General features: G+C 47.6%; 2 protein-coding genes across 8 annotated transcripts in view; one reads left to right on the top strand and one right to left on the bottom strand.

Moving 5' to 3' along the window:
• Positions 1-9,786, bottom strand: part of CDCA2 (cell division cycle associated 2) — a 30,700-nt gene extending 20,914 nt beyond the window's left edge. The window contains exons 1-6 of one of the 6 annotated variants that reach the window (XM_077262116.1): positions 9,686-9,786; positions 7,636-8,055; positions 6,083-6,216; positions 5,233-5,377; positions 2,589-2,722; positions 325-394 (exon numbers count right to left, since the gene is read on the bottom strand). In XM_077262116.1, the coding sequence (XP_077118231.1) occupies positions 325-394; positions 2,589-2,722; positions 5,233-5,377; positions 6,083-6,216; positions 7,636-8,044 (892 nt within the window). In that variant the 5' untranslated portion in view covers positions 8,045-8,055; positions 9,686-9,786. The other 5 variants (XM_077262113.1, XM_077262115.1, XM_077262112.1 and 2 more) reach the window with 5 other exon arrangements.
• A 172-nt stretch (positions 9,787-9,958) lies between these two features.
• KCTD9 (potassium channel tetramerization domain containing 9) lies at positions 9,959-24,760 on the top strand. 2 transcript variants are annotated; one of them, XM_077262118.1, is made up of 13 exons: positions 10,086-10,195; positions 10,693-11,126; positions 11,426-11,808; positions 12,107-12,588; positions 12,800-12,896; positions 13,001-13,059; positions 14,312-14,440; positions 14,513-14,580; positions 15,528-15,623; positions 21,433-21,582; positions 21,707-21,812; positions 23,259-23,392; positions 23,881-24,760. In XM_077262118.1, exons 4-13 carry the CDS (start codon positions 12,459-12,461, stop codon positions 23,995-23,997), a joined length of 1,086 nt encoding a protein of 361 aa, XP_077118233.1. In that variant the 5' UTR covers positions 10,086-10,195; positions 10,693-11,126; positions 11,426-11,808; positions 12,107-12,458; the 3' UTR covers positions 23,998-24,760. The 2 variants fall into 2 exon arrangements, with proteins under 2 accessions (XP_077118232.1, XP_077118233.1); XM_077262117.1 differs by lacking the exon at positions 11,426-11,808 and having other exon boundaries at positions 9,959-10,195; positions 10,693-10,817; positions 12,545-12,588.
• The last annotated feature ends 1,555 nt before the right edge of the window (positions 24,761-26,315 follow it).

Genomic DNA, 26,315 nt, shown 5'->3' with positions numbered 1-26,315 from the left:
TGGCCCACCTCATGAACAAGGACCTGGCCCACCTCATGAACAAGGACCTGGCCCACCTCATGAACAAGGACCTGGCCCACCTCAAGAACAAGGACCATCCCACCTGGCCCGCCTCATGCACAAGGACCATCCCCACCTCATGAACAAGGACCATCCCCACCTCATGAACAAGGACCATCCCCACCTCATGAACAAGGACCATCCCCACCTCATGAACAAGGACCAACCCACCTGCCCCACCTTATGAAGGACCAACCCACCTGGCCCACCTCATGAACAAGGACCATCTCACCTGGCCCACCTCAAGAACAAGGATCATCTCACCTGGCTCGATGAAGACCTCAGTCGACAATCTTAAGCAATCAGGATCCACAGAAATTTCTGGCATACATTTCTGGAGATGCAAAACACAGGACGAAGGTCTGAATTAGATGGCAGGAAGAGGACTGTCGTCAAAGAGACTCTCATAAAATACATCCACTGGGATCCCCACCAATCCCAAAAGTCCCCTGTATGCAATATGGCTCCATTCACTTCAATTAGACTAAAGTAATGGCTAATCACTCTCTCAGAGGAGAACAGTGCGGTGGTCACAGATGTGCCCAACTGCTCCACTCACACAGGGACTATGGGACCCTTGTTCTCCAAGTTGGTAAGGGCCATCAGTCACTTACATTGCGGAGAAGTAATAAATGTATTTAATGAAAACACTTAAGACCATGCTACTTCCCAATGTACATGTGGGTTTAACCCTTTCCCTACTAAGGATATATCTCAAGCATCCTTGCAGGGACGCACACCAGTAGCCAAGCCCGTACGAGATACAGGTGCTTCTCACAGAATCAGAATATCATCAAAAGTAAATTTATTTCAGTTCTTCAATACAAAAAGTGAAACTCATATTATATAGAGTCATTACAGAGTCATGCATTTCACATGTTTATTTCTGTTAATGTTGATGATTATGGCTTACAGCCAATGAAAATCCAAAAGACATTTTCTCAGTAAATTAGAATACTTCATAACACCAGCTTGAAAAATGATTTTAAAATCCGAAATGTTGGCCTACTGAAATGTATGTTCAGTAAATGCAGTCAATACTTGGTCGGACTCCTTTTGCATCAATTACTGCATCAATACGGCGTGGCATAAAGGAGATCAGCCTGTGGCACTGCTGAGGTGTTATGGAAGCCCAGGTTGCTTTGATAGCAGCCTTCAGCTCGTCTGTATTGTTGGGTCTGGTGTCTCATCTTCCTCTTGACAATAGATTCTCTATGGGGTTAAGGTCAGGCAAGTTTTCTGGCCAATCAAGCCCAGTGATACTTTTGTTTGGAAACCAGGTATTGGTATTTTGGCAGTGTGGACAGGGGCCAAGTCCTGCTGAAGAATGAAATTTCCATCTCCAAAAAGCTTGTCGGCAGAGGGAAGTATGAAGTGCTCTAAAATCTCCTGGTAGACGGCTGCGCTGACTTTGGTCTTGATAAAACACAGTGGCCCTACACCAGCAGAGGACATGGCTCCCCAAACCATCACTGATTGTGGAAACTTCACACTAGACCTCCAGCAGCTTGGATTGTGGCCTCTCCACTCTTCCTCCAGACTCTGGGACCTTGATTTCCAAATGAAATGCAAAATTTACTTTCATCTGAAAAAACACCTTGGACCACTGACAACAGTCCAGTTGTTTTTCTCCTTGGCCCAGGTAAGACGCTTCTGGCGTCTATTGGTCATGAATGGCTTGACACAAGGAATGTGACACTTGTAGCCCATGTTCTGGATACGTCTGTGTGTGGTGGCTCTTGAAGCAATGACTCCAGCAGCAGTCCACTCCTTGTGAATCTCCCCCAAATTTTTAAATGGCCTTTTCTTAACAATCCTTTCAAGCCTGCGGTTATCCCGGTTGCTTGTGCACCTTTTTCTACCACACTTTTTCCTTCCACTCCACTTTCCATTAATATGCTTGGACACAGCACTCTGTGAACAGCCAGCTTCTTTAGCAATGACCTTTTGTGGCTTCCTCTCCTTGTGGAGTGTGTCAATGACTGACTTCTGGACATCTGTTAAGTCAGCAGTCTTCCCCATGATTGTGGAGCTACTGAAACAGACTAAGAAACCTTTATGAATGTTTAGGAAGCCTTCGCTGGTGGTTTTTGTTAATTATTCAAATTTACTGAGATAATGACGTTTGGGTTTTCATTGGCTGTAGAAGCCATAATCATCAACATTAACAGAAATAAACACGTGAAATAGATCCCTCTGTAATGACTCTATATAATATAGGAGTTGTACTGAAGAACTGAAATAAATTCACTTTCTGATGATATTCTAATTTTGTGAGAAGCTCCTGTAGGTCCCGGCAACTGAAAGGCCATAACTCAGATGAACTGCAGATAGAGCCGTGATCTAGGGCTTGTTTTAAGGCTGCAATACCAGACAACCCATGGAAGGAAGTGGTGTCATTTCTGGAAGAAAGCAACCATCTTGTGCAAGCATCATAAAAACCAAGAGAAACAGATCTAACACTTCTCTCTCAAGCCGTAAAGCATAGGAGAGCTCTGGTTGCCATTACACGTGGTTCCGGTACATACCTGGGAGCTTTCCAGGGGGTCTGATGGGCAGGACATAAATGAAGGCTCATGCAGAGCCCTGGAGACCCCTTGATTTGGAGCATCACACAGCTTATTCCTCTTCTCTGGGGGCTCCGATGCCCCCTCTACGTTATCTGCAAGACAGAGAACAGCAGTAAACTTATAATGGAGGAAAGAAACTGTCCGATCACAACTAAACAGGCAAAAGAAAATTAGTAGGGGTACGAGCTGTGTGACCCCCGCCCACAGGCAATGAGAACAAGGGGCTTCAAGTCCCAGGTAACAATGAACTGGACCCTGAGACTAATTGCATTAGAGACCATTAAAAAAAAACAACCCGAAACTGTAAAATTGACATCTACGTGTCCCCTGGTCCTACGTGAACTTGCTGGCAGCTCACTCATACTCCTGGCAGGATACTTTTGCATTGAAAGGAGAGCAGGCAAGTGATGGCTGCCTGGACGCCCGCTCCATCAGGAGGGATCACTCACCTGTCCGATTATAATCAGGAGACGTGATGAGCGAGCGTGCTGGGATAAGGTGTTATCTGAGCATGCTCGGGTCCTAACCGAGATACTTCGGCGTGCTCGAATCCCCGCGGCTGCATGTCTCATGGCTGTTCGACAGTCGCAACACATGCAGGGATTGTCTATCAAACAGGAAATCCCTGTAGAACAGCCGCGGGGACTCAAATATATTATCCGAGCATGCTGAAAACACTCAGCACCCGAGCATGCTCAGATAACACCTTATCCCAGCACGTTCACTCACCATTAATCAGGACACATCACACTCTCGATGCAGAAGAGAGCGATAAAGCATTAACCCTAAAGGAGTCACTTTTTTTTTTTTTTTCATACTTCTTGATTAGCTTTTCAAAAAGTTTGAATTTATAACCTGCTCCATTATTGTGTTTCCTTTTGAAAGTGCTTTCTCGGCTGCCCGATTTCTGCTCTTTTACAAGCTGCTTAGTACTGCTGCTCTAGCAAGAATCCATAATAACGAATAAAGAATTGGAGTTAAAAAAACAAAACAAAAAGGTACTTTAATCTGCTTTACAGCGACTTAACACAGATTCGATAAGTTGGGGGGGGGGGGGACCTGTTCCCTCTAGCATCACAGAATGTTACCTCCAGTCATCTGCTTCAACCCCCTGCTCAATGCAGGAGTCACTAAACCATCTCAGACAGATGTCTGTCCAGCCTCTGAAGACTTCCATTGAAGGAGAACTCACCACCTCTCGAGGCAGCCTGTTCCACTCATTGATCACCCTCACTGTCAAAACGTTTTCCATCCAATCTCTAATCTGTATCTTCTCCCTTTCAGTTTCTTCCCATTGCTTCTACTGTTTCCTTGTGTAAATAAGAATAAGGATGATCTTTCTACAGTGTGAGGGTATGTGCACACGTCCGGATTTCTTGCAGAAATTTCCTGAAGAAAACCGGAAATTTTCTGCAAGAAATCCGCATTTTTTTTTTTTGCGGTTTTTTTTAGCATTCTGCAAGCGTAATTAGCTTGCAGAATGCTAAAGTTTTCCAAGCGATCTGTAGCATCGCTTGGAAAACTGATTGACAGGTTGGTCACACTTGTCAAACATAGCGTTTGACAAGTGTGACCATCTTTTTACTATAGATGCAGCCTATGCAGCATCTATAGTAAAAGATAGAATGTTTAAAAATAATAAAAAAAAATAAAAAAATGGTTATACTCACCTGCAGACAGCCGATCTCAGCGGCGTCCGTTCCTATAGATGCCGCTGTGGTTCAGGACCTTCGATGACGTCGCGGCTTGTGATTGGTCGCGTGAGTCACATGAGCGGTCACGCGACCAATCACAAGACAGCGACGTCACCACAGGTCCTGAACCACACCGGCATCTATAGGAACGGAAGAGAGAGCATGCACCGGAGAGGCGGGAACACTTCGGGGGCCATCAGAGGGTGAGTATATCACTATTTTTTATTTTAATTCTTTTTTTTTTACCAATTATATGGTGCCCAGTCCGTGGAGGAAAGTCTCCTCTCCTCCACCCTGGGCACCAACCGCACATAATCTGCTTACTTCCCGGATGGGCACAGCCCCGTGCGGGAAGTAAGCAGATCAATGCACTCCTAGGTGTGCGGAATCCCCGCAATTCCGCATTTTTAATGAACATGTTGCTTTTTTTTCCGCGATGCGATTTTTTCACAGAAAAAAATGCAACATTTGCACAAAAAATGCGGAATACCCTGTAAATAATAGGAGGCATATGTTTTTTTCGCGTTTTTATCACGTTTCTATAGCGAAAAAACGCGAAAAATCCTGAACGTGTGCACATGGCCTGACAGCCCTTGAGATATTTGTGGACAGCTATTAAGTCTCCTCTTTTTTCAAGCTAAACATTCCCAGATCCTGTAACCGTTCCTCGTAGGACATAGTTTGCAGTCTGCTCACTCTTCTCTGAACTTGCTCCAGTTTTTCGATGTCTTTTTTACAATCTGGCACCCAGCAGTGGACGCAGTATTCCAGACTAGGCCCGACCAAGATTCGATCAGTTGGGGGGGAACTAAAACCCACTCACTTTCCCATTCAAGAAGAATTGCTGGGGTTTTATTTCCCGTCCGCATTTTCTTTTTAACACAACCACTAATAATCTATGAACTCACCTTTCTCATATTCCAGCTCATCGACTTCTGAAACTTCTGGAAAAGACGGTGCGTTTTCATTCTCCTCCACCACCTGGAAGGCGTTCCGGAAGGAGGACATCTTGTCTCTCAGGACAGAGTTTCGAGGAGACGTGAAGGGGTTATCCTGAGAAGACAGAAGAACGAACTGTTTGTCAGCCACTCATTCATCTCACTTACAGGGGTTGTCCCGGATTAGGATACTGAAGACCGATCCATAGAATCTATATCAGATGGGGGTCTGACAACCTGCCCCCCCCCCGGTAATCAGCCCCTTTTTAGCTAATGTAAACAGTGAATGGGTCTCTGCACTGGCACGGTGGTCTCGCGAGTGCCCCACAAACCCATTCATTCTCTCTGGACGTTCAGGAGCTTCGCCGCCCCCACAGACACACTGAGCGGAGCAGCTAGATGCATGGCCGCTGCACAAAGTGAATAATGGGGTCCTCTGCTCCAGTCATCATTGGGGTCCCAGTGAGCAGACATCACCCATTATGTGGATGGGTGGGCGATCTGCACACTACTACACACTGCCGCACTGGACTATAGGGGTCTATTCACATGCACCGGGGGGTTTCTGCTGCACCAAAACCTCTTGTATTTGCCGCATTTTATATGCGCCCCACCACCATCGTGCATCAGAATGGCGGAGAAATGCTGCAAAACCCTGAAAGAATTGAAATGCGGTGGATTAAGAGGAAAAAAAAAAAAACAAGCATATGCCTGATGCAAAAAAAAACCCTAGAAATGCTGCAAAACGCCCACGTGAACATACCCCAATAGGGCTGAGGGGGACTACAGGTAACAGATCAGTGCAGATACGTGCATTTACCGGGGGCTCCGGCTCACTTTTCCTATTGCTTCTCTGCAGTGCAATCTCACGGATCAGGAAGTTCATTTCGGGGGACCCCCGGACTCCAATTGTGGACCTGCGCCTGTGTTTACGTAACGATTTTGGAGATTTTTCTGCAAAAGAATATTAAAAAAACCAAAAACAAATGACCAAACAAAATGTGCAAAGTATTTATAACGGCCGGAGAACTAACCTGGTGTAAGAGGAACTAGGAGTCTAATATGTAGATTCTGCCCAAAACACCAAGGGGTAGAACTGATTATCGCATTGTCTGGCGTGTGACAGCCCACCGTAGCACCATCATTGGTCATTCTTTTGATGAAAGATGTTTTATTTTTAGGAATCTTTCTCAGGTTATTTGCCCCCCCCCCCATCTGAGAGCAGCATAATGTAGAGACAGAGACCCTGATTCCAGTGATGTGTCACTTACTGGGCTGCTTTGTGCAGATGTGATAACATCCCTGTTTTCCCTGCTGCAGATCTAGCAGTTCTCTGAATACTGAGCCCTGTATAGATCCTCCCACACCACCGATTGGCAGCTACCTGTGTACACTGTGTATAGGCAGGAAGTGGCCAATCAGTGGTGGGGGCGGGACTATGCAGAGCTTTGAATATGGAGGAATACATGGCAGCAGGTTTTCTAGTCCTGTAATGATAATCTCCTGCTGATAAAGTGATTTTAATCAAAACTACAACAAGCAGCCAAGTAAGGGACACATCGCTGGAATCAGGGTCTCTGTCCCTTCATTATGTTGCTCTCAGATTAAATAGCAAAACTCTGGTGACAGATTCCCTTTAATTGTGGACAAATGTCCTTGTCTGCTGAATTCTGTGAATGAATCAGGATCTGGCTTCTCCACGTAACTCAGGTCATTGAGTACCAATGCCTGGACAACCCCTTTAAAAAGGATTTGTAAAAAGCATATAAGTAGGATGGGGGGGATAACTTACGGTCCACTGGGGGTCAGACCACTGGGACCCTGGGGTTTGCAGAACGCTTCTTCAGTGGAGGTAGAGTATGCGCTGCTCCGCTCTCTAGTGAAGCTGCTCCGCAACGTACATGGCCGCCCATAGAGAATGAATGGAGAGGACGGGAGCATGCTTGACCTCCGCCGAGCCCTGGTCTCCGGACTGTTGGGGTCCTCAGTGGTCAAATCCCCAGAAATCAATAAGTTATACTGACCTGCCATGGGGATAAAAAGCGTCCTGTCGGAAATAAAAAATTCCCCATTCTTCTGATTAGTGTAGGCCCCCGGTGGTGAGACCCCCAAGATCACAAAGTCATCACTTATGTGGATAGCTGATGACTTGTTTGAATGAGAAGCCTCCTAAATAAGACCCTTTTGGCAGCTGATATAAACTATATCGCTTAGAAGAGCGGGGACCCCCAACCCCTAGCATGTGCCGAGACCCATTAACGCCAGGCCAAAGCCAATCTCAACACTGGTCCTGTAGTACCGAGCCCACCCTAACAAGGTATGAGGAGATGGGTGGGCCGAACGCGTACACCCCTGTACATATAGGAACATTACCTGCGCCCTTGGTGATGAAGCTGTCACTACAGATCCCCAGATCCTCCACAGACACGCCACAGAGGTCAATCAGGGGGTCACGTGGCTGTGGATCGTCAGGCGAGGCCTCCGCGTCCCCCCGAGGACTGGGCACAGCTCCCGATGGACCAGGCTCATCACAGACATCGCTGCCGTCAGGAAAGGTCACCCGACTGGTCTTCTCCGTAGACATGTCCTCCAGCTGGGAGGGGGCGAGGTTCTCCTTGGACTCGTCATTGCTGAAGAACCTGGAGTGCGGCCGCTCGGTGTTGAAGAAGGAGGTGGTCTGCTTGTAGTGCGGGGTCTCGTCTTCAGACACGATCTCATAGGACTGCTGCTCAGTCTGCGGCACCAGGATGGGGATCTCTTGTAGAACGTTTCTTCTGGCCATCACCTCCTCACCTGGAAAAAAAACGAGAACGATGAGGAGCAGCAACACTGACATAGACCTCCTCTGTACAGGCAGATACCATGCGGATCCACCTGGCCACGTGTAACGCTGCCTAGTCTGGGGGTCCCCATATAGGTCTCCTCTGTAGACACAGGCAGATGCCATGCGGATCCACCTGGCCACGTGTAACGCTGCCTAGTCTGGGGGTCCCCATATAGGTCTCCTCTGTAGACACAGGCAGATGCCATGCGGATCCACCTGGCCACGTGTAACGCAGCCTAGTCTGGGGGTCCCCATATAGGTCTCCTCTGTAGACACAGGCAGATGCCATGCGGATCCACCTGGCCACGTGTAACGCAGCCTAGTCTGGGGGGCCCCATATAGATCCCCTCTGTACACACAGGCAGATACCATGCGGACCCACCTGGCCACATGTAAACCAGCCTAGTCTGGGGGGCCCCATATGGGTATTACTAGGAAGCCCCCAGGCACAGGCTTTAGGGACAATTATTTAAGGGGACAGAAAACTTTGTGCCCCAGCTGCGGTTTGCTTTAAAAAAAACAAAACAAACAAACAAAAAAAAACACCTTTCGCCTTACTTACCCTCCCCAGGTCCGGCAGTGATTGTTGCTGTTTTCAGTGTCCCTTATGGTTTGCACCACTGCAGCCAATAAATGACACTAGCCGCTGAGCTCAATGATTGGCTGCAGCGCTGCAGAAACAATGGCGGAGACTCGGAGCTGAACCTGGGGATGATGAATAAAACTTTTTTTTTTTTTTAAACTGGGAAAGGGGGTTTCCGAGACTGGAAAATGCTGCAGTATATAGTGCAAGCGGTCAAAAGAATTAAAAAAAACAAACAAAACAAAAAACAAGACAAGCTTCAATCATACCTCTTCAAACTACAAAAAAAAAAAGTGGTAATAGCAAATCTGCAAAACCAGTCATCGAAAAAGCAAAACATGGTATACACCACAAAAGGAGATGGATGAAAACCAGCGTGCAAATAACGGGCTGCTACACCGACGGAAAAAGAAAGAAAAACGGTCAGAGTCTCAAAAGGGACACAAACCAATTTTTAAATTAAAAAAAACAAAAAAAAAACTAACTTTTTTATAACGAACAAAATATGAAAAAAATAAAAACACCGCACTGTCCAAGTTAGTATCACCATGGCAATCGCCATAATCACTCTGACCTGCTGATTCACGTCACCAGGGCAGATAATAATAATAAATATATATCTATATACACACGTCCTCGCCCCCCAGCGCTCAGGTACCGACCACCCACATCCCCGGCCGCAGCACACACGGAGGATACTCACACACACCCGCACGGCGCACACACCGCTGTCTTCTGATTCAAAATTCAAATCTTGCGCTCTTCACCTCAATCCCTCCGCCACAACTAAATAGTCCCCGCATTCAACCGTGTAACTAAACCCCTGACAAGACCCCATTCACCTCTGAAGACCACCGACCACACTGGACGTGTATTAGTAATATGTGAACGTCTTCACGAGCCAAACAGGAACCGTACTAAAAGACAGCGGATGAATACGGCGCAAGGTAACGGTTTCAAAAGTGACGTCGAGAACAGAACAGCGCAAGCGCGAAATAGACGCATGCGCATCGTACTTTACTGATCTACAAGACGCCATCTTTCATTTTGGCATCGGTTTTCCAAGCCTTTGTAGCATGCGGCTGATTGTAGAGCTCCACTCCCATCCAGAGACTTTATCATTGATTAAAGTGGCGTTTTTTATAAGAAGAAAATGCCATGTTTTCTTAATTAACATAATAATGTAACTTTTGGTGCCCACAACAAACATGGCGACTAAGTGATTTCGGAGCCAACAAGACAGGAAGTTAGTAGAAAAGAAGGACCGGTAGGTGGCGGCTCTCCAGGCTCCACAGTGAAAAGTTACAGGTGACGCCTGCCATTGGTTAATCGATAACCCCGCCCAGGTCAGCTTTGATTGGCTTCTGGCCGCTCTCAGGATGACGGTGATTGGCTGGCGCGGTTCGCTGTCACGTTGTTCTCCTCCAGTCTTCCGGGTGAGCTGGGGAGCTGGCGGAGTCGGGAGGGAGACCCCGAGCATGAAGAGGGTCACCCTGTTCGTGAGGGGGAATGGCCGGCACGGGAAGGTGAGCGGGGCCTGCGGAGATGCGCATGCGCTGGGGGTGTGTGTGACAGGGAGGAGAACCAGGGCCACTTAAAGGGCATGTCCATCCTGCCGCCCATAGACCCTGCAGGACAGTGAGCGCCGCCAGGTGGATGCTCCTCACATAACAGCCCAGGTCTGATCCTTCCTTCCATCTTCCCATCTTGTCTCTGTGGCTTCTCCTATTTAGTTGTTTTGTTTTTTTTTGCTTTTTCCAGATCTGTAACTTTATATTTTGTATTTTATTATTTATTGATGCCATTTCGGGGTAAAGGTGGTGAATCCCGAACCTTATGTTTTGGAAGGGTGGGGGGGAAATTCCTATTTTTTGTGTTGCCATCTTCTGGGGGAGGAACCTTTTATTGAGGAGCTGGATTTGGGACGTCTGCTCCACGCTCGTGTCCTGTGTTGTCCCCCCCCCCCCCCACACACACACACAGCCGCGGTCCCGTTATTCCTCCCGGTTTCTCCCCGCTGCAGGTGGTCGCCTTGCACGGATCCACTATCTGCGACGTCCTCTCTCTCGCCAGCTCCAAGTTAGGAATCCGCGCCACGGGGGTCTACAACGATAAAGGAGGAGTGATCGACGACATCGGCCTCATCAGGTAATGCGGGGGTCTCACATATGAGGAGTCACTGACACTTGGGGGCTTCAGGTGTCCTCACTGCAGTGTATGAGCGATGCGGCCGAGCTGCAGTACCGGGCACGGCCACACATGGAGGGATGTCGCTGTGATATGAAGGGGCTGCAGGGCTTTCTCCTGCTCACTGTTGAGGGTCTCCCTGGATTGTACCCCATAAATCATACACTGCGGATCTTGGAAATCTCCTTTAACCATTTAGTGACCGGCCAGACGTATTTTTATAGTCTGGGGTGTATGCCCGCCTGTCCTGGTGGTGTCATCCCCTAGGCCGTATGCCCGCCTGTCCTGGTGGTGTCATCCCCTAGGCTGTATGCCCGCCTGTCATGATGACGTTGCCCCCAGGCCGTATGCCCGCCTGTCATGGTGGCGTCATCCCCTAGGCTGTATGCCCGCCTGTCCTGGTGGTGTCATCCCCTAGGCCGTATGCCCGCCTGTCCTGGTGGTGTCATCCCCTAGGCCGTATGCCCGCCTGTCCTGGTGGTGTCATCCCCTAGGCCGTATGCCCGCCTGTCCTGGTGGTGTCATCCCCTAGGCTGTATGCCCGCCTGTCATGATGACGTTGCCCCCAGGCCGTATGCCCGCCTGTCATGGTGGCGTCATCCCCTAGGCTGTATGCCCGCCTGTCCTGGTGGTGTCATCCCCTAGGCTGTATGCCCGCCTGTCATGATGACGTCATCCCCTAGGCTGTATGCCCGCCTGTCATGGTGGCGTCATCCCCTAGGCTGTATGCCCGCCTGTCATGGTGGCGTCATCCCCTAGGCCGTATGCCCGCCTGTCCTGGTGGTGTCATCCCCTAGGCCGTATGCCCGCCTGTCATGGTGGCGTCATCCCCTAGGCTGTATGCCCGCCTCTCATGGTGGCGTCATCCCCTAGGCTGTATGCCCGCCTGTCATGGTGGTGTCATCCCCTAGGCCGTATGCCCGCCTGTCCTGGTGGTGTCATCCCCTAGGCCGTATGCCCGCCTGTCATGATGACGTTGCCCCCAGGCCGTATGCCCGCCTGTCATGGTGGCGTCATCCCCTAGGCTGTATGCCCGCCTGTCATGGTGGTGTCATCCCCTAGGCCGTATGCCCGCCTGTCATGATGACGTTGCCCCCAGGCTGTATGCCCGCCTGTCATGGTGGCGTCATCCCCTAGGCTGTATGCCCGCCTGTCCTGGTGGTGTCATCCCCTAGGCCGTATGCCCGCCTGTCATGATGACGTTGCCCCCAGGCCGTATGCCCGCCTGTCATGGTGGCGTCATCCCCTAGGCTGTATGCCCGCCTGTCATGGTGGCGTCATCCCCTAGGCCGTATGCCCGCCTGTCATGATGACGTTGCCCCCAGACCGTATGTTCAGGGGGCCCACCAGGACTGGACAGTCAGATTTTCTGTTTTAACAAACAATTAAAGGGATTTTCCCCTCGGAGACCTGTGTGACATCTGTGCCGGCCGTTTCCTTAAAGGGGTATTCCCCTTTTTAGTAATGTTAGGATATGTGATCTCCATTGGAGGCGCGACCATTTTTTATCCTCCTGACTGACTGGGGTGCAGGGTCCAGCGTTCCTGTGCTAGATCGGGGGCTCTTGATGTGTCGCTACGCCTACACCCCAAACTATAAGATATGTCTGACACATACGCCGTGAAGCCGTCTGTCCTCGCCCGTATTTACTATCCTCGTCATTTTCTCTTTTCTTTGCTCTTCCCTAGAGATGACGACGTCTTGTTTGTGAGTGACGGGGAGTCTTGCGTAGGTGAGTGGACCATGGACCTCCCCCCAAGGGAAGAGAGGAGGGCTAGTGTCACCCGTGACCGATCCACAGCAGTAGGACGTCCTCATCAGGGTGGTTGGGATTCAGTATGGCAGCCTGATCTGGGGAAGTGAGGGTCATCGGGGGTCTTGGAGGTTGGACCCTCGTCACCCGGTTATACCTGAATCTCCATTCTTGATCCTTCTCTTCCCAGATGACCAGAATGAGCCGATGATCACGGAGCCGCTGACCGGGGGCCAGACGGACTGGCTGACGCTGAACGTCGGGGGGAGATATTTCACCACCACACGGTGCGGGTCTAGCGTGGCAGAGGGGCCGGTGATGCTCGGACCTCCACTGCGGCAGCTCCTTACGGCTCTGCCTTACTCCACTTTCTTGGTTCTTTTCTCTCTAGGTCCACACTTGTGAGTAAGGAGCCGGACAGCATGCTCTCCCATATGTTCAGTGACAGAGGTAGGTGATGTAGAAAGGGCTGAGGGTTCTTTAACCCCTTCCTGAAATGTGACACGGGGGGGGGGGGGGGGGCTGAGGATCTGAGCGCTCTCCATACACTGCAGGAGGTGGCTGCACCAATCGCCACATTGCACCTGCGCAGCGCCATCGCAGGGAGCCGATAGGTTGATCCTGTGGTTGGGCTTCATAGATCAGTGATTTTTTTTTTTTTTAACTATACCCAGCAGTATATAATCCAAGCGATCAATTGATTATTCAGTTCTTAAAGGGACGAAAAAATAAAGTAAAAAAAAAATCTAATTTAAAATGAAAAATATTTAAAAAAAAAATACAAAAATTCAAATCGCTCCCCATTTTCCAAACTCAAAAATAAACATATTTGGTTTTGTCGCGTCCATAATGGTCCAGGCTATCAATATATAGCAAGAAAAAAAAAAAAAAAAATGCCAGAATTGTTGTTTTTCCGGTCCCCCGGACTTCCCCAAAGTAGTGCAATAAAAACATCATATGTTCCTCAAAATGGTGTTAATAAAAATGACATCTCACTGATCAAAAGTCCAAACTCTCTCACGGCTTCATCAACGGAAAAAAAAAAAAGCAGAAGTCACGCTGACCACTCCTGGTATTCATAGCCTTCCTTAGGAGAAAGCAGCTATTAGTATAATAAAACTACTTTAAAAGGTTATTCTCCTCTTCACAGCTGATGGAGTTTGTGAAAACAAGCACTTTTGGAATGTACCGTGTATTAAAATTTCCAGCCGTTCTTGAGATATTTGCACTTTTCCTTTGTGTACAGCTGGTTGCCTAAGAGACCGACCACTGCTGCAGTCTTATAAGCACTGAAATAAAGGTGGCCAGGATAAGGAGATTAAAGGCATACTCCAGAGAATCCTGGTCGACTTCAAAACAGCACTTACAAGCTCAATAGAAAAGATCTTGTAAGCCCTGTGCATGTTCTGTCTAGCAGCGGTGGCCGGTCTCCAAGGCAACCAGCTGTAAAGAAAAGAAAAATGCTAATATCTCAAGAATGGATGGAAATTTTAACAAGCAGTAAACTGCAAAATTGCTTGTATTTACAAGCTCTATCCTTTTTTTTTAAAATGGGAGTAACCCCTTTAAGGGATTGTCCTGCCAATACTGATGCTTATGGACATGTTACAGGGGGCTCTGCAGTTCAGGACACCCTGTGTGGATGCTGATAGTTTCAGTACAACGTCAATGTATTTTCTAAATTTGTCCTCGCGGTCTGCAGATGCCTGGGGGAACAAGAGGGACCACAGAGGAGCCTTCCTCATAGACCGCAGCCCCGAGTACTTCGAGCCGATCCTCAACTACCTCCGTCACGGACAACTTATCGTCAATGATGGCGTCAATCTGCTGGGTGAGCGCTGGTGGTCTTATGTGGGAACCCACAGGCGGGGGATGGGAGAGTAACACCTCTGTCACATTGCAGGCGTCTTGGAAGAAGCCAAGTTCTTCGGCATTGATTCCCTGATCGAGCATCTGGAGCTGGCGATAAAGGTGAGCGCGCGGGTGCATCGGATGTGCTCTAACATGGATTTACAGGGGGTGTCCAGGACATAGAAAAAGCTTCTGCGTCTGGTATTGCAGCCCTGGCATTATGGAAATGCTGCAATACCAGACGTAAGCCATTTGCAAGAGTGGCGCTGTTTTAAAAAAAATAAATAAATAATCAAAAAAAACCTTTGCATTTTGTTTCTAGATTTTTAACGAACTTGTGTAAATGTAGAAACGACCTTTAGCAAATATATATATATATATATATATATATATATATATATATATATAATTCATGCATGGAATATTGAGTTTTATTTCTATGGTATCAGCTGAATGGTAAAAAATAACTTGGTCACTTGATTCTCGAGATCAGTACGATTACGCTGATACCGAATCTGTATGGTGCTTTTATCTGTTTATTTAAAAAAAAAATGTAATAGTGTAAAATTTTCAAAACTATCAGTAACTTTTTGTAAATTTTTACTTTTTTTTTTTTTTTTGGTTGAACGAGCGGTGTGAAGGCTCGTCTCGTGCATGGCGATTTTGGCATCAGGTTTTTGTTAATTTTGTATTTCCTTTTTCTGGTTTGATGGTTTTTATTATATACTACGAATGACAGTATATTGTAGAAATGAAGGTCTGCTATTGCTGGGCTTCGTGGGTGTAGAAAGATGGCGGTGACGGGGGCCTTCACTAGGCCGTTGGCTGCCATAGCGGCCCATTTACACCCCAGAAGGGGCCAGTAATTGGCGGCACATTCTCATCACGCTATTAAGCTTTCCCACCAATAAGATAGGGATTGAAAAGAGCATGACTATAAGATCTGACAACGCACAGGATTTCTTTGTAGTCTGTAACCATGGAGACACATAGGTCTGCATAGGAGCTGCGTACATATTAATACCTCTTGTCTCTTCTTTCTTTTTTTTTTTCCCCATGTAATGTAGAACTCACAGCCGGCCGAGGATCATTCCCCCATTTCCAGGAAAGAATTTATACGCTTTCTTCTTGCTACACCGACCAAATCCGAGCTTCGCTGTCAGGTGGGAAGTAAATTATTATTATTATTTTAACAATAATAGAAAATGCTATGCAGTAAAAGTTCTCTGTTATCTGCCATTTTCTCTTCGCCACGACAGCACCCACTGAGAGAGGGGATCCGCCCCTAGGAACAGGAAACCCTACGGAGAGATAAAAGGGGCGGTCCCCCTCGCTCCCACAGTTTGGTTTCCTGTTCCTATGGGAAATCCACGGAGAAGAGGATGCCTAGCCTGGATGCCGCTTGCGCGGTTTACCTGTGAGGACGGCAAGGGCTCCAGAGCTGGAAGCAGCGTCGGGGGTCCTGGTGTCAGCTTCCCCCCTCTGCTGGCAGACGCTGTGAGGCCAGGGCTGGAAGGTGGCTGGCTCACAGAAAGTCATCCGGAACGTCTGCGGGGAGTTAGCGCTGTAATTGGGAACGCTGCGCCGTCCTCGGCGAGCGCTTATACGGCGTGGAGCCCCAGTATGCCCCCCGGAAGTATAAGCTGAAAAGCTTCCGAGGAGAGGGAGGAGACGGCGCTGGTGCCGGTGACAGCGCGGGCATATGGAATATGGCCGCGACCCGGAAGTGATTAGCACTTCCGGGTTCAACAGGAAGAAGATGGCGGCCCCCATGTGAAAAGGACGCCGGCGGTAACGCTCCGGCGTCCAATATGGATTCGGCACAGGACCCTGCGATGTCTTCTATTGAGGCCACCGCAACTACTCCTCGCAGCCATGCCAGCAGCAGCAGCCGCTCCAAGCGGAGTGGATCTTCTAAAAAGAGCAAGCCTCTGCAGTCTCCTCCCCGTCAGCCGGTACCTTCACAGACGCTTCACTGGGGTGAGTGTACATCTACCCTATTAAGCTGATTGCTGTCCCCTCTTCTCTAACACTCTAGGCAAAATGTACTGAAAAAACGAAACACAAACAGTGTGCGATATGTCTTCAGCCCCTTCCGGATAGTTACACAAAGAAACTTTGTAAACCATGCATTGATTCCACCTTACGGGAAGAGGCCTCGGTTAAATCTGAGGACATTAGAGTGTTGATTAGAGAAGAACTACAAGCCCTGCATAGTTCGGGAAAAGAAACGCGTCCTAAGGGGACAAGAGAGTATGTTTCACCCATATCTGACCAATCTTCCGAATTAGAGAATGCAGATTCGGATGTTTCTAGGGATTATGTTTCCTCGGATGAGGATCAAGATACGTGCTTCCCCACCGACAGTATAGATAACCTGGTGAAATCCGTCTGTAACACTATGGGCATCGAGGATTCTAAGACCCCTAAAACACAGCAGGACATAATGTTCGCTGGGCTGTCCGAAAGGAAAAGACCCTCCTTTCCGGTAATAGCAGCAGTTAAAAATTTAATTAAAAAAGAGTGGGAAAGCCAGGGGCAGAGGGGACTACCACCATCTTCAAAGAGACGTTATCCCTTTAATGATGAGGAATTCTCGACCTGGTCAAAAGCCCCGAAAGTAGACGCAGCAGTGGCTTCCACATCTAAAAAATCCCTGCTACCTGTGGAGGATTCAGGTTCACTACAAGATCCTTTGGACCGCAAAGCCGACTCTCTCCTTAAAAGAGCGTGGGAATCTTGTGCGGGAGCCCTAAAACCGGCTGTGTCAGCTACATGCACCGCTAGGTCCATGCTAGTCTGGCTAAATGACTTGGAAGAAGGACTTAAAAACGGTCTCTCTAGAGACAAGTTGAGAGCCTCTATACCTTTAATTAGGGGTGCTACAGCCTTCCTGGCAGACTCATCTGCTGACTCAATACGATTAGCGGCCAAGTCGGCGGGGCTGACTAATGCAGCACGTAGAGCCCTGTGGCTTAAGGGCTGGAAAGGCGATCCCCAGACAAAATCCAAATTGTGTGGTCTTCCATGTCAGGGTGAGTACCTATTTGGTACTAAGCTGGACGAGATCCTGACCAAAGCAGGGGAGAGGAAAAAGGGCTTCCCTAATAATAATTACCTTCCATCTTATAGGAGGGCGTTCCGAAAGCCCATGTTTAACAAGAGGAAGGATTTCAAGAGCCAAGATCGCTGGGCCACTAGAGACACCAGACAGAGAGGAGCACTTTTTGGGAAGCGCCCTTACAAAACTGAGGAAAAACCCCGTTAGAACAGATCTGCCTGTCGGAGGTAGATTGTCTTCCTTCTCAGATCAATGGCAGAAAATAACTTCGAACATTTGGGCAAATAGTATCATCGCCTTCGGCCTAAAATTAAAATTTTCCCGAGTCCCGCCGGACTCATTTCTATTGACTTCTTTAAAAACCCAGTTACAGCAGGAGGCTTTGGAGCAGGAGGTATTGAACCTTCTAGCCAAAGGGGTTTTGGTGGAAGTCCCATTTCTTCAGCAAAAAAAGGGGTTCTATTCCCCTCTATTTTTAATCCCAAAGCCAGATGGATCTTTCAGAACCATATTGAACCTTAAAAAATTGAACACCTTTTTGCAGAATCAAACCTTTAAAATGGAGTCTATCCGATCCACCATAAAACTGTTGTCTCCCCATTGTTTTATGACGGTACTCGACCTAAAAGATGCGTATTACCATCTGCCAATTTTTATAGAACATCAACAATATCTCCGCGTGGCGATTGTGTTGAATGGACGTATACGACACTTTCAGTATACAGCAATGCCCTTTGGACTATCAATAGCTCCAAGGGTATTCACTAAGTTAATGTCGGAAGTAATGTCATACCTAAGAGTAAAAGATACCCTCATAATTCCGTACCTTGATGATCTTTTAGTGGTAGGAAGTTCCCCGTCACAATGTCACCAACGATTGTGTAATATGGTCTCGTCCCTGCAGAGGCTAGGGTGGTTGGTGAATTGGGAAAAGTCTAGACTTCTTCCAACTACTCGACAAACATTCTTGGGGATTATGATAGACTCCATAAGCCAAAAATGTTTCTTACCACAATCCAAGCAATTGACAATAAGAAATAAGGTACAGTCGGTAATAGATAAACCTCTAATATCTTTAAGACAAGGCATGTCCCTCCTTGGCTCCTTCACGTCATGTATCCGAGCAGTACCATGGGCCCAATTTCATTCAAGGTGTTTACAATATGCAATTTTACATGAGGGAATAAAATTACAAGGTCATCTAGACGGTAAAATTTCCCTTTCTGAAGACGTAATTAAATCTCTATCCTGGTGGCTAGAACCAGATCACTTGGTTAGTGGGGTCCCCTGGGTAGTTAAACCTTCAAACACAATATTCACGGATGCCAGTCCTAGTGGTTGGGGAGCACATATGAGAGATCAGGTAGCCCAAGGTCTATGGTCGGTTACGGAGTCAGACGACTCGTCTAATATAAGAGAGCTGAAAGCTATCCATCACGCTCTTTGTGAATTCCTTCCGCAGCTACACGGAACACATACAAGGATTCTGTCAGACAACATGACATCAGTAGCGTATATCAATCATCAAGGAGGAACAAGATCAGGAACACTCATGTCTATAGCCGAAGACATCCTAACTATAGCCGAGAAACATCTACTGTCTCTATCAGCACTACATGTCAGAGGAGTGAACAATTCAAAAGCGGACTTCCTCAGTCGCCATACCCTCCACCAAGGGGAGTGGGTTTTAAATCATCGAATCTTCAAAATGATAACCGTAAAATGGGGTTTACCAGAGGTAGATCTCTTCGCTACAAGAGACAACAGGCAATTAAAAAAGTTCGCTTCAATGTTCCAATCCGACAAACCCGATTTTCTCGATGCTCTCCAGGTACCCTGGACATTTCAGAAAGCGTATGCCTTTCCTCCTCTGATACTTCTACCAACAGTAATCAGGAAGATAAGAGAGGACAAAGCCAATATAATCCTGATTGCCCCATTTTGGCCAAAGAGACCATGGTTCTCCCTGCTCAGAGCTATGTCCATCTCAGATCCATGGATTCTCCCAGAGGATCAGGATCTTCTTTTCCAGGGGCCATTCAACCACCCTCATGTGAAGGGTCTACGGTTGACAGCCTGGAATTTGAGAGGCAATTGTTGAAATTAAGGGGTTTCTCTGATCAAGTAATTAATACTCTATTATTAAGTAGGAAAAGATCCACTACTTCTATATATGTAAGAGTATGGAGGAAGTTTCTAAGTCTTTATCCATTGGCCTTGTCAAACGAAATTCCTATACTTAACATTTTAGAATTTCTCCAGAAAGGACGTGACTTAGGTCTTTCAGTTAGTACCTTAAAAGTACAAGTCTCTGCTCTAGGGGCATTGTATAGTCACAATGTAGCGGGTGATAGGTGGATAACTAGATTTATTTCAGCCTGCCAGAGGTCAGAACCAGTTCAGATTCCCCGCATACCGCCTTGGGATGTTAATCTAGTCCTTGAAGCCTTGACAGGTCACCCATTTGAGCCACTACACTCAGCTCACATTAAACACGTTACTCTCAAAACTACTCTTCTTGTCGCATTAGTATCGGCAAGAAGGGTAAGTGACATACAGGCACTATCAGTAGATCCTCCCTTTCTGTCGATATTTCCAGATAGAATCGTCCTGAAAACAGACCCTTCCTACCTACCTAAGAGATGTACTAAGTTTCATAGATCTCAAGAAATTCTTCTTCCTACTTTTTATGATAATCCTACAAATCAGGAAGAGGAGAAATACCATACCTTAGATGTGAAAAGGGCTGTAATGACTTACTTAGACAGGACTAGCGCCTGGAGGAAGAGCAGGGCTCTCTTTGTTTCCTTCCAGGGTCAAAGGAAAGGAGCTGGTGTCACAAAAGGCACATTATCTCGATGGATTCGGGAGACGATATACCTGGCCTATTCATCTAAAGGGGAAGATCCACCCGAGACTGTAAAGGCACACTCAACCCGGGCAATAGCATCATCCTGGGCAGAGCGAGCAGAGGTTCCAATAGATCTCATATGTAAGGCCGCAACCTGGTCTTCTCCTACTACCTTCTATAGTCACTATAGATTAGATCTATCTGCTTCCACTGATTTGTGTTTCGGTAGATCAGTTCTTAACACGATAATCCCCCCCAAATAGCTATCTCTGAAAGTCTCTCAGTGGGTGCTGTCGTGGCGAAGAGAAAACACCGGATTACGTACCGGTAATGCTCTTTTATAGAGCCACGACAGCACCCCTTCACTTCCCTCCCTTATATATTAGTTTACATATGAGCACTGATAAGGGTGATTGGTTCTTGTAAATATACGTGATTAAGTCAAAGATGAAATGTTAATATAGAATGACCTACTAAAACTTGTGGGCGGTTCCTCGCAATCTCTGTAACCCAAACTGTGGGAGCGAGGGGGACCGCCCCTTTTATCTCTCCATAGGGTTTCCTGTTCCTAGGGGCGGATCCCCTCTCTCAGTGGGTGCTGTCGTGGCTCTATAAAAGAGCATTACCGGTACGTAATCCGGTGTTTCTGGATGAGGAAAAGGGGGAACAATTGCTGGGAGCCCCACCGATAGTGAGAACAGGGGTCCCACCGCTCCATTTACACATGATCATTACTGACCCCATAAAAGAGAATGAAGCGGAGGTCACATATTGGAGGATTTGTGACACCACACACCCCCCGTTCTCAGGATCAGTGATTTTTAAGATAACCATTTTATACATGGGATGACTTGGTTATCTCTGGCAGTGAATAATGTCACTCCAGTGGTCTCACAGCGCCCCCCGGTGGATTGCTATGGCCCCCGGAGGCTGACCGAAGACACCTTTGGTTCTTAGAGGCTCAATCTACTGCAGAACGATTTTATATAATGATTATGAAACCTATAAAGTGAGAGCAGTGCGTGACGTTCCTATGATTTTTGGTTTGATATTGTTGCAGGGTCTGAATTTTAGCGGAGCCGACCTCTCCCGTCTGGACCTGCGATATATCAACTTCAAGATGGCCAATCTCAGCGGCTGCAACCTGACCCAAGCCAACCTGTGTGGAGCCTGCCTGGAGCGGGCCGACCTGTCCGGATCTATGTTGGATGTAAGCCGGGAGGGTGGGATGAGGGGGGAGCCATGGGGTTAGAGGACCCCTGTGACTGAGGTTAGACCGTCCGCCATGTCCTGGACTCATTTACTGGGGTTATTCAAGGTGTTTTCTTACCTAGGGAGCCAATCTCCAGGGGGTGAAGATGCTCTGCTCCAACGCAGAAGGCGCCTCGCTAAAAAGCTGCAACTTTGAAGACCCTTCGGGCCTGAAGGCAAACTTAGAAGGTTAGAAACCAAGAAATGTCTAGACAAGGGGGTATATAGGCCTCTGCTTAGGGCGCCATTGGTAGGAGAATTGTGCAAGTGCCTATCTATCGCCAGGTCAAAAGTGGCCAGGTTTTTTTCTTTTATTTTATTCCTGTTGCTCCCCTGAGTGTATAGCTGCCGTTTCGCCTGAGTAGATGCTTCTTCCTGCTCTCGGCCTGGAAGAAGCATCTATTTAAGCGAAACAGTTGTTGTTTTTTCATTCCTCTGCTCCTCGCGTGATGTCGTTCTGTTTTATGCCAGCAGTGAGTTCCACTTTTCAAGTTTTCCTATTTGGATTTTTAATTTTTAAATCTGCCATACAGTTCCAGAGATTTTATATTTGGTGCTAATTTTTATGGTTGTTGGAGGACCATGCAGAGCAGCCTGAAGGCACACCTTAGGTAATCCTTAGAGCAGCGGCCCCTTGTAAAGATTATTTAAAAAATGGGCGTTAAATATAAAGGCCCATCTCTCTGGTACCATTATGGGGGATTTAATAAAAAAATGAAATATTATAAACTGAGCAAAAACTGTCCACTTATGACCTGGTGACAGGTTTTTCTACACCAATATATTGTCCTCTTGGCAAAGTCACTGTAGTGTAGAGTAAATCTCAACCTTTGTTGTGTAAAAGCGATTTTATTTTTTTTTAGAAATTCCTTCCTGAATTGTTTGCTAATAATCCACAAATGCAGTGAGCAGGCATTGCACTACCAGCTCTCCTGCCTCTCCCCCTATTTCTCATTCGCTGTCTACCTCTCTTGACTCTGACAGATTTCTCCATGTTTGCCTCCTGCCAGTCAGAGACAAGAGACAGCTGGCAGCGAGTAAAGAGGGAGCGCGGGAGGGCTGCGAGTGCAGCGCGGGAGGGCTGCGAGTGCAGCGCGGGAGGGCTGCGAGTGCAGCGCGGGAGGGCTGCGAGTGCAGCGCGGGAGGGCTGCGAGTGCAGCGCGGGAGGGCTGCGAGTGCAGCGCGGGAGGATGGGAGAGAGAAGAACTAATTTGCTAAACTTTATGCACTGTGGGATGGGACGCAAATGCTTACGATAAGATTGAATTTCAGAATACCGCAGGCTCCGGCAGACAGTGCAGCTCTGTTGTAGTCACTGGTCATCGCTGCTCCCTAATACAGCATAGATGAAAAGCAGGGAGCATTGAAGAAAGGCTGGGGGAGACTGGCCAGCAGTTGTTGCTATTTGGGTGGGGACCCATCTTCCTACTTTTATAACCATCTGTATGCCAGGGGTCCTGAGTCCTGGGGTGAGGAGACCATCTCTTTAACTCAATAAATCCTTGCTACCCCTTGTGCACAGGGACTGATAAAAGTAGAATAGTGAATCTCCAGTTCCTAAGAGGAGTCCGTCTATCTCAAAACTGGAGAAATTCACGTGAATGCTAATCTGATTTTCATTGTTCCCACTTCCAGGTGCTAATCTGAAAGGTGTGGACATGGAGGGCAGCCAGATGACCGGGATAAACTTGCGAGTGGCAACCTTAAAGAATGCCAAGTTGAAGAATTGCAATCTTCGTGGTGCCACCTTGGCAGGAACAGACCTGGAGGTAAAGGGGCAAAGCTCACGTGACGGGGTCAGTCCTGGAGATGCTAAATTATGGTAAAGCCGGCCGAATACTGCAGAATTGGCAGACCATCTGTATGGGGTACACCCCACTTTCTCTTTGACTGCAGGAGGAGAATAACATTGGGTATATTGAGTGAACCCCTTATCTACCTGTCACATATGGTTTCATGCAGTCCAGGTGTGGGTGTTTGGAGCGGGCTCAGGAGCTGAGCCTGTTCTTTGCGTGGTAGAGGTCGGTCGTGTGTTGAGTAGCATTTACATGGTCCGGTGGGGCTTCTGTTTGGAGCTCCTGTCACAACACCAGTGGGATGCCCTGGGAGCGGGGGGCCGAGCTGAGCATGCACATGTGTGCGGGAGTATCTTTTGGTGGAACCTATGTTCTTCTGACCACTATCTAACCTGAATGGACACTTTACCTAGGAGTAAAGTCTAATGGGTGACACTTACTAATTTACTTTTGTCCTCTAGAACTGTGACCTGTCCGGCTGCGACCTCCAAGAAGCCAATCTCCGAGGGTCCAATGTGAAAGGTGCAATATTTGAAGAGATGCTGACTCCACTACACATGTCACAGAGCGTCAGATAGAGCGTTCCCCTCCGATCGCCGGTGTACTGGATCCTCCCAGCTTCCCGCACATAGCGCTGGGGCAGACATATTTAATCTCTGTACTGTAATCATCTATTCTCACTGATTTTTCTCGGGGGGCACACATGTGGTGGTGCATGGCAGCTTTAGCCTGTTACACCCAAACCTGCACCCGACTCGCTGCTTTAGTGACTCCTGGCCTGAGGTGCCAGGCTGGCAGGAAAGTGTATGGTGGCAACGAGCTCCACCGCTCAGCACTACTCAGATACCGCAATGTTGGGCCGCCAATGGGTTAAATCCGCTACTTATCAGCTGCTGGAAAGTTTGGAAACTTTCTATTGGTTGTTGAGGAGTCACCTATTCTTTTTTTGGAGTTTGCCAAGTAAGTATACAAACTGTTTGCAAACTTGTACTCTATGCACATACAATCCATGTTGTGTAGCACAATAGTTATCGTATGTATAGGAAACGAACGGTCGAGGTTTTAGGCTGCAAAGACCAAATATAGGATGTAAGTCCAGAAAGAGAGGTGGAAGGGACTTCTAGGAACCATGTAGCACATCCGGGATGGGGGGAGGGTAGAGAAGTCCTATCATAGCTGTATCGCCCCGTGTTCTGCGGCCTAGCCGCCATGGGGTTACTCGGTGCCTTATGTGATCCGTCACAGCTGCTTCTGAAGCGCTCTCTGTTATGCAAAATGACAGAATAAAATGCTGAACTGTTACCCCCACCCTATATATTCAATAAATATTTTTGGAAGGAATTCAGTGTGTGACAATTTTTCCTTGCTTCTAATATATATTTACAGGAACGGCGCTGTGTGTGGTTGTGTTTGGTATTACAGTTCAGCCGAATTCCTCGGGCCGTAGGTTGTGCTCCCCTGCAGGGCCAGCGTCCGCATCCAGGGAAGTGTCGGGGGCCTGAGCAAGCGAGAGGGGCTCACTGGCTGTCGGGGATACTGGCACGCTATGGAGCCCGTGAGTTGGGGGAGCCCCCTGCTTGCTCTGGGCCCCCAGCACTTGCAATACTTGGCTCTCCCTGTTCCTATGCAGCTCCAGTGTCTTTAGAATCTCCTGACTGATGTGTCAGGGCAGAGGGTGCGATGATGTCACTATTGTGCGTCCTCTGCTCTGAGCAGTAACAGTGCAGAGAGCCGGAGACTGCGATGCTGAGGAGCCCAGAGCAGCGGCCAGCGAGGAGAGGTGAAGTTTTACCTGGGGCGCATTATACTATGTGGAGCAAAATATGGGGCTCATACTGTATGGAGCAATATATGGGGCTCATTATACTGGATGGAGCAATATATGGGGCTCATACTGTATGGAGCAAAATATGGGGCTCATTATACTGCATGGAGCAATATATGGGACATATTCTGTATGGCGCAATATAGGGCTCATACTGTATGGAGCAATATATGGGGCTCATTCTGTATGGAGCAATATATGGGGCTCATTATTCTGTATGGAGCAATATATGGGGCTCATACTGTATGGAGTATTATATGGGGCTCATACTGTATGGATCAATATATGGGGCTCATTATACTGTATGGAGCAGTATATGGGGCTCATTCTGTATGGAGCAGTATATGGGGCTCATTCTGTATGGAGCAATATATGGGGCTCATACTGTATGGAGCAAAATATGGGGCTCATTATACTGTATGGAGCAATATATGGGCTCATGCTGTATGGAGTATTATATGGGGCTCATACTGTATGGAGCAATATATGGGGCTCATTCTGTATGGAGCAATATATGGGGCTCATACTGTATGGAGTATTATATGGGGCTCATTATACTGTATGATGGATTATATAGGAGGAAATTAACTTTTGTAAAGGGTACACTGCTGAGAACAGTTTCTACCGGTGAGGTACATTTATCAATATCCCATTTACCTCTAATACCACAGGTACTGAAACTTGTGGACCCTCGATCACCCCAGTCCCCTCTGCTGTATGACATTGTAGAATTTACAATAGATATCACTCATGTAAGAAGTGAACTCTTTGGCTTTGTACTATACCTAGATTTCTCTGCCTTATCTGTGTCTCAGGAATCGTAGTGTGTGTTAATGGGGCCCACTGAGACTCTCCTGGGGCCCACAAAATCCTGGAGTCGGCCCTGCTTCCCTACTTTAAAGGGCTATTACCATATTCATAGATGGGATTGGAATAGTGTTAAAAAAACAAAACACGTTTGCAATTTTACTGTTTCTTAAAATGTTCTGCTGTTCGTGAGATATTAACACTTTTTCTTCTCTTTTGTTTGCAACTTGTTGCCTAGGAGACTGACCACCATGTCTGTTTATC

Source organism: Ranitomeya variabilis, chromosome 5 (genome assembly GCF_051348905.1).
Source record: "Ranitomeya variabilis isolate aRanVar5 chromosome 5, aRanVar5.hap1, whole genome shotgun sequence".
In the NCBI taxonomy this organism is placed as follows: Eukaryota; Metazoa; Chordata; class Amphibia; order Anura; family Dendrobatidae; genus Ranitomeya; species Ranitomeya variabilis.
The sequence above is the reverse complement of the archived record's forward strand: the minus strand, read 5'-3'. Positions and strand labels throughout refer to the sequence as shown.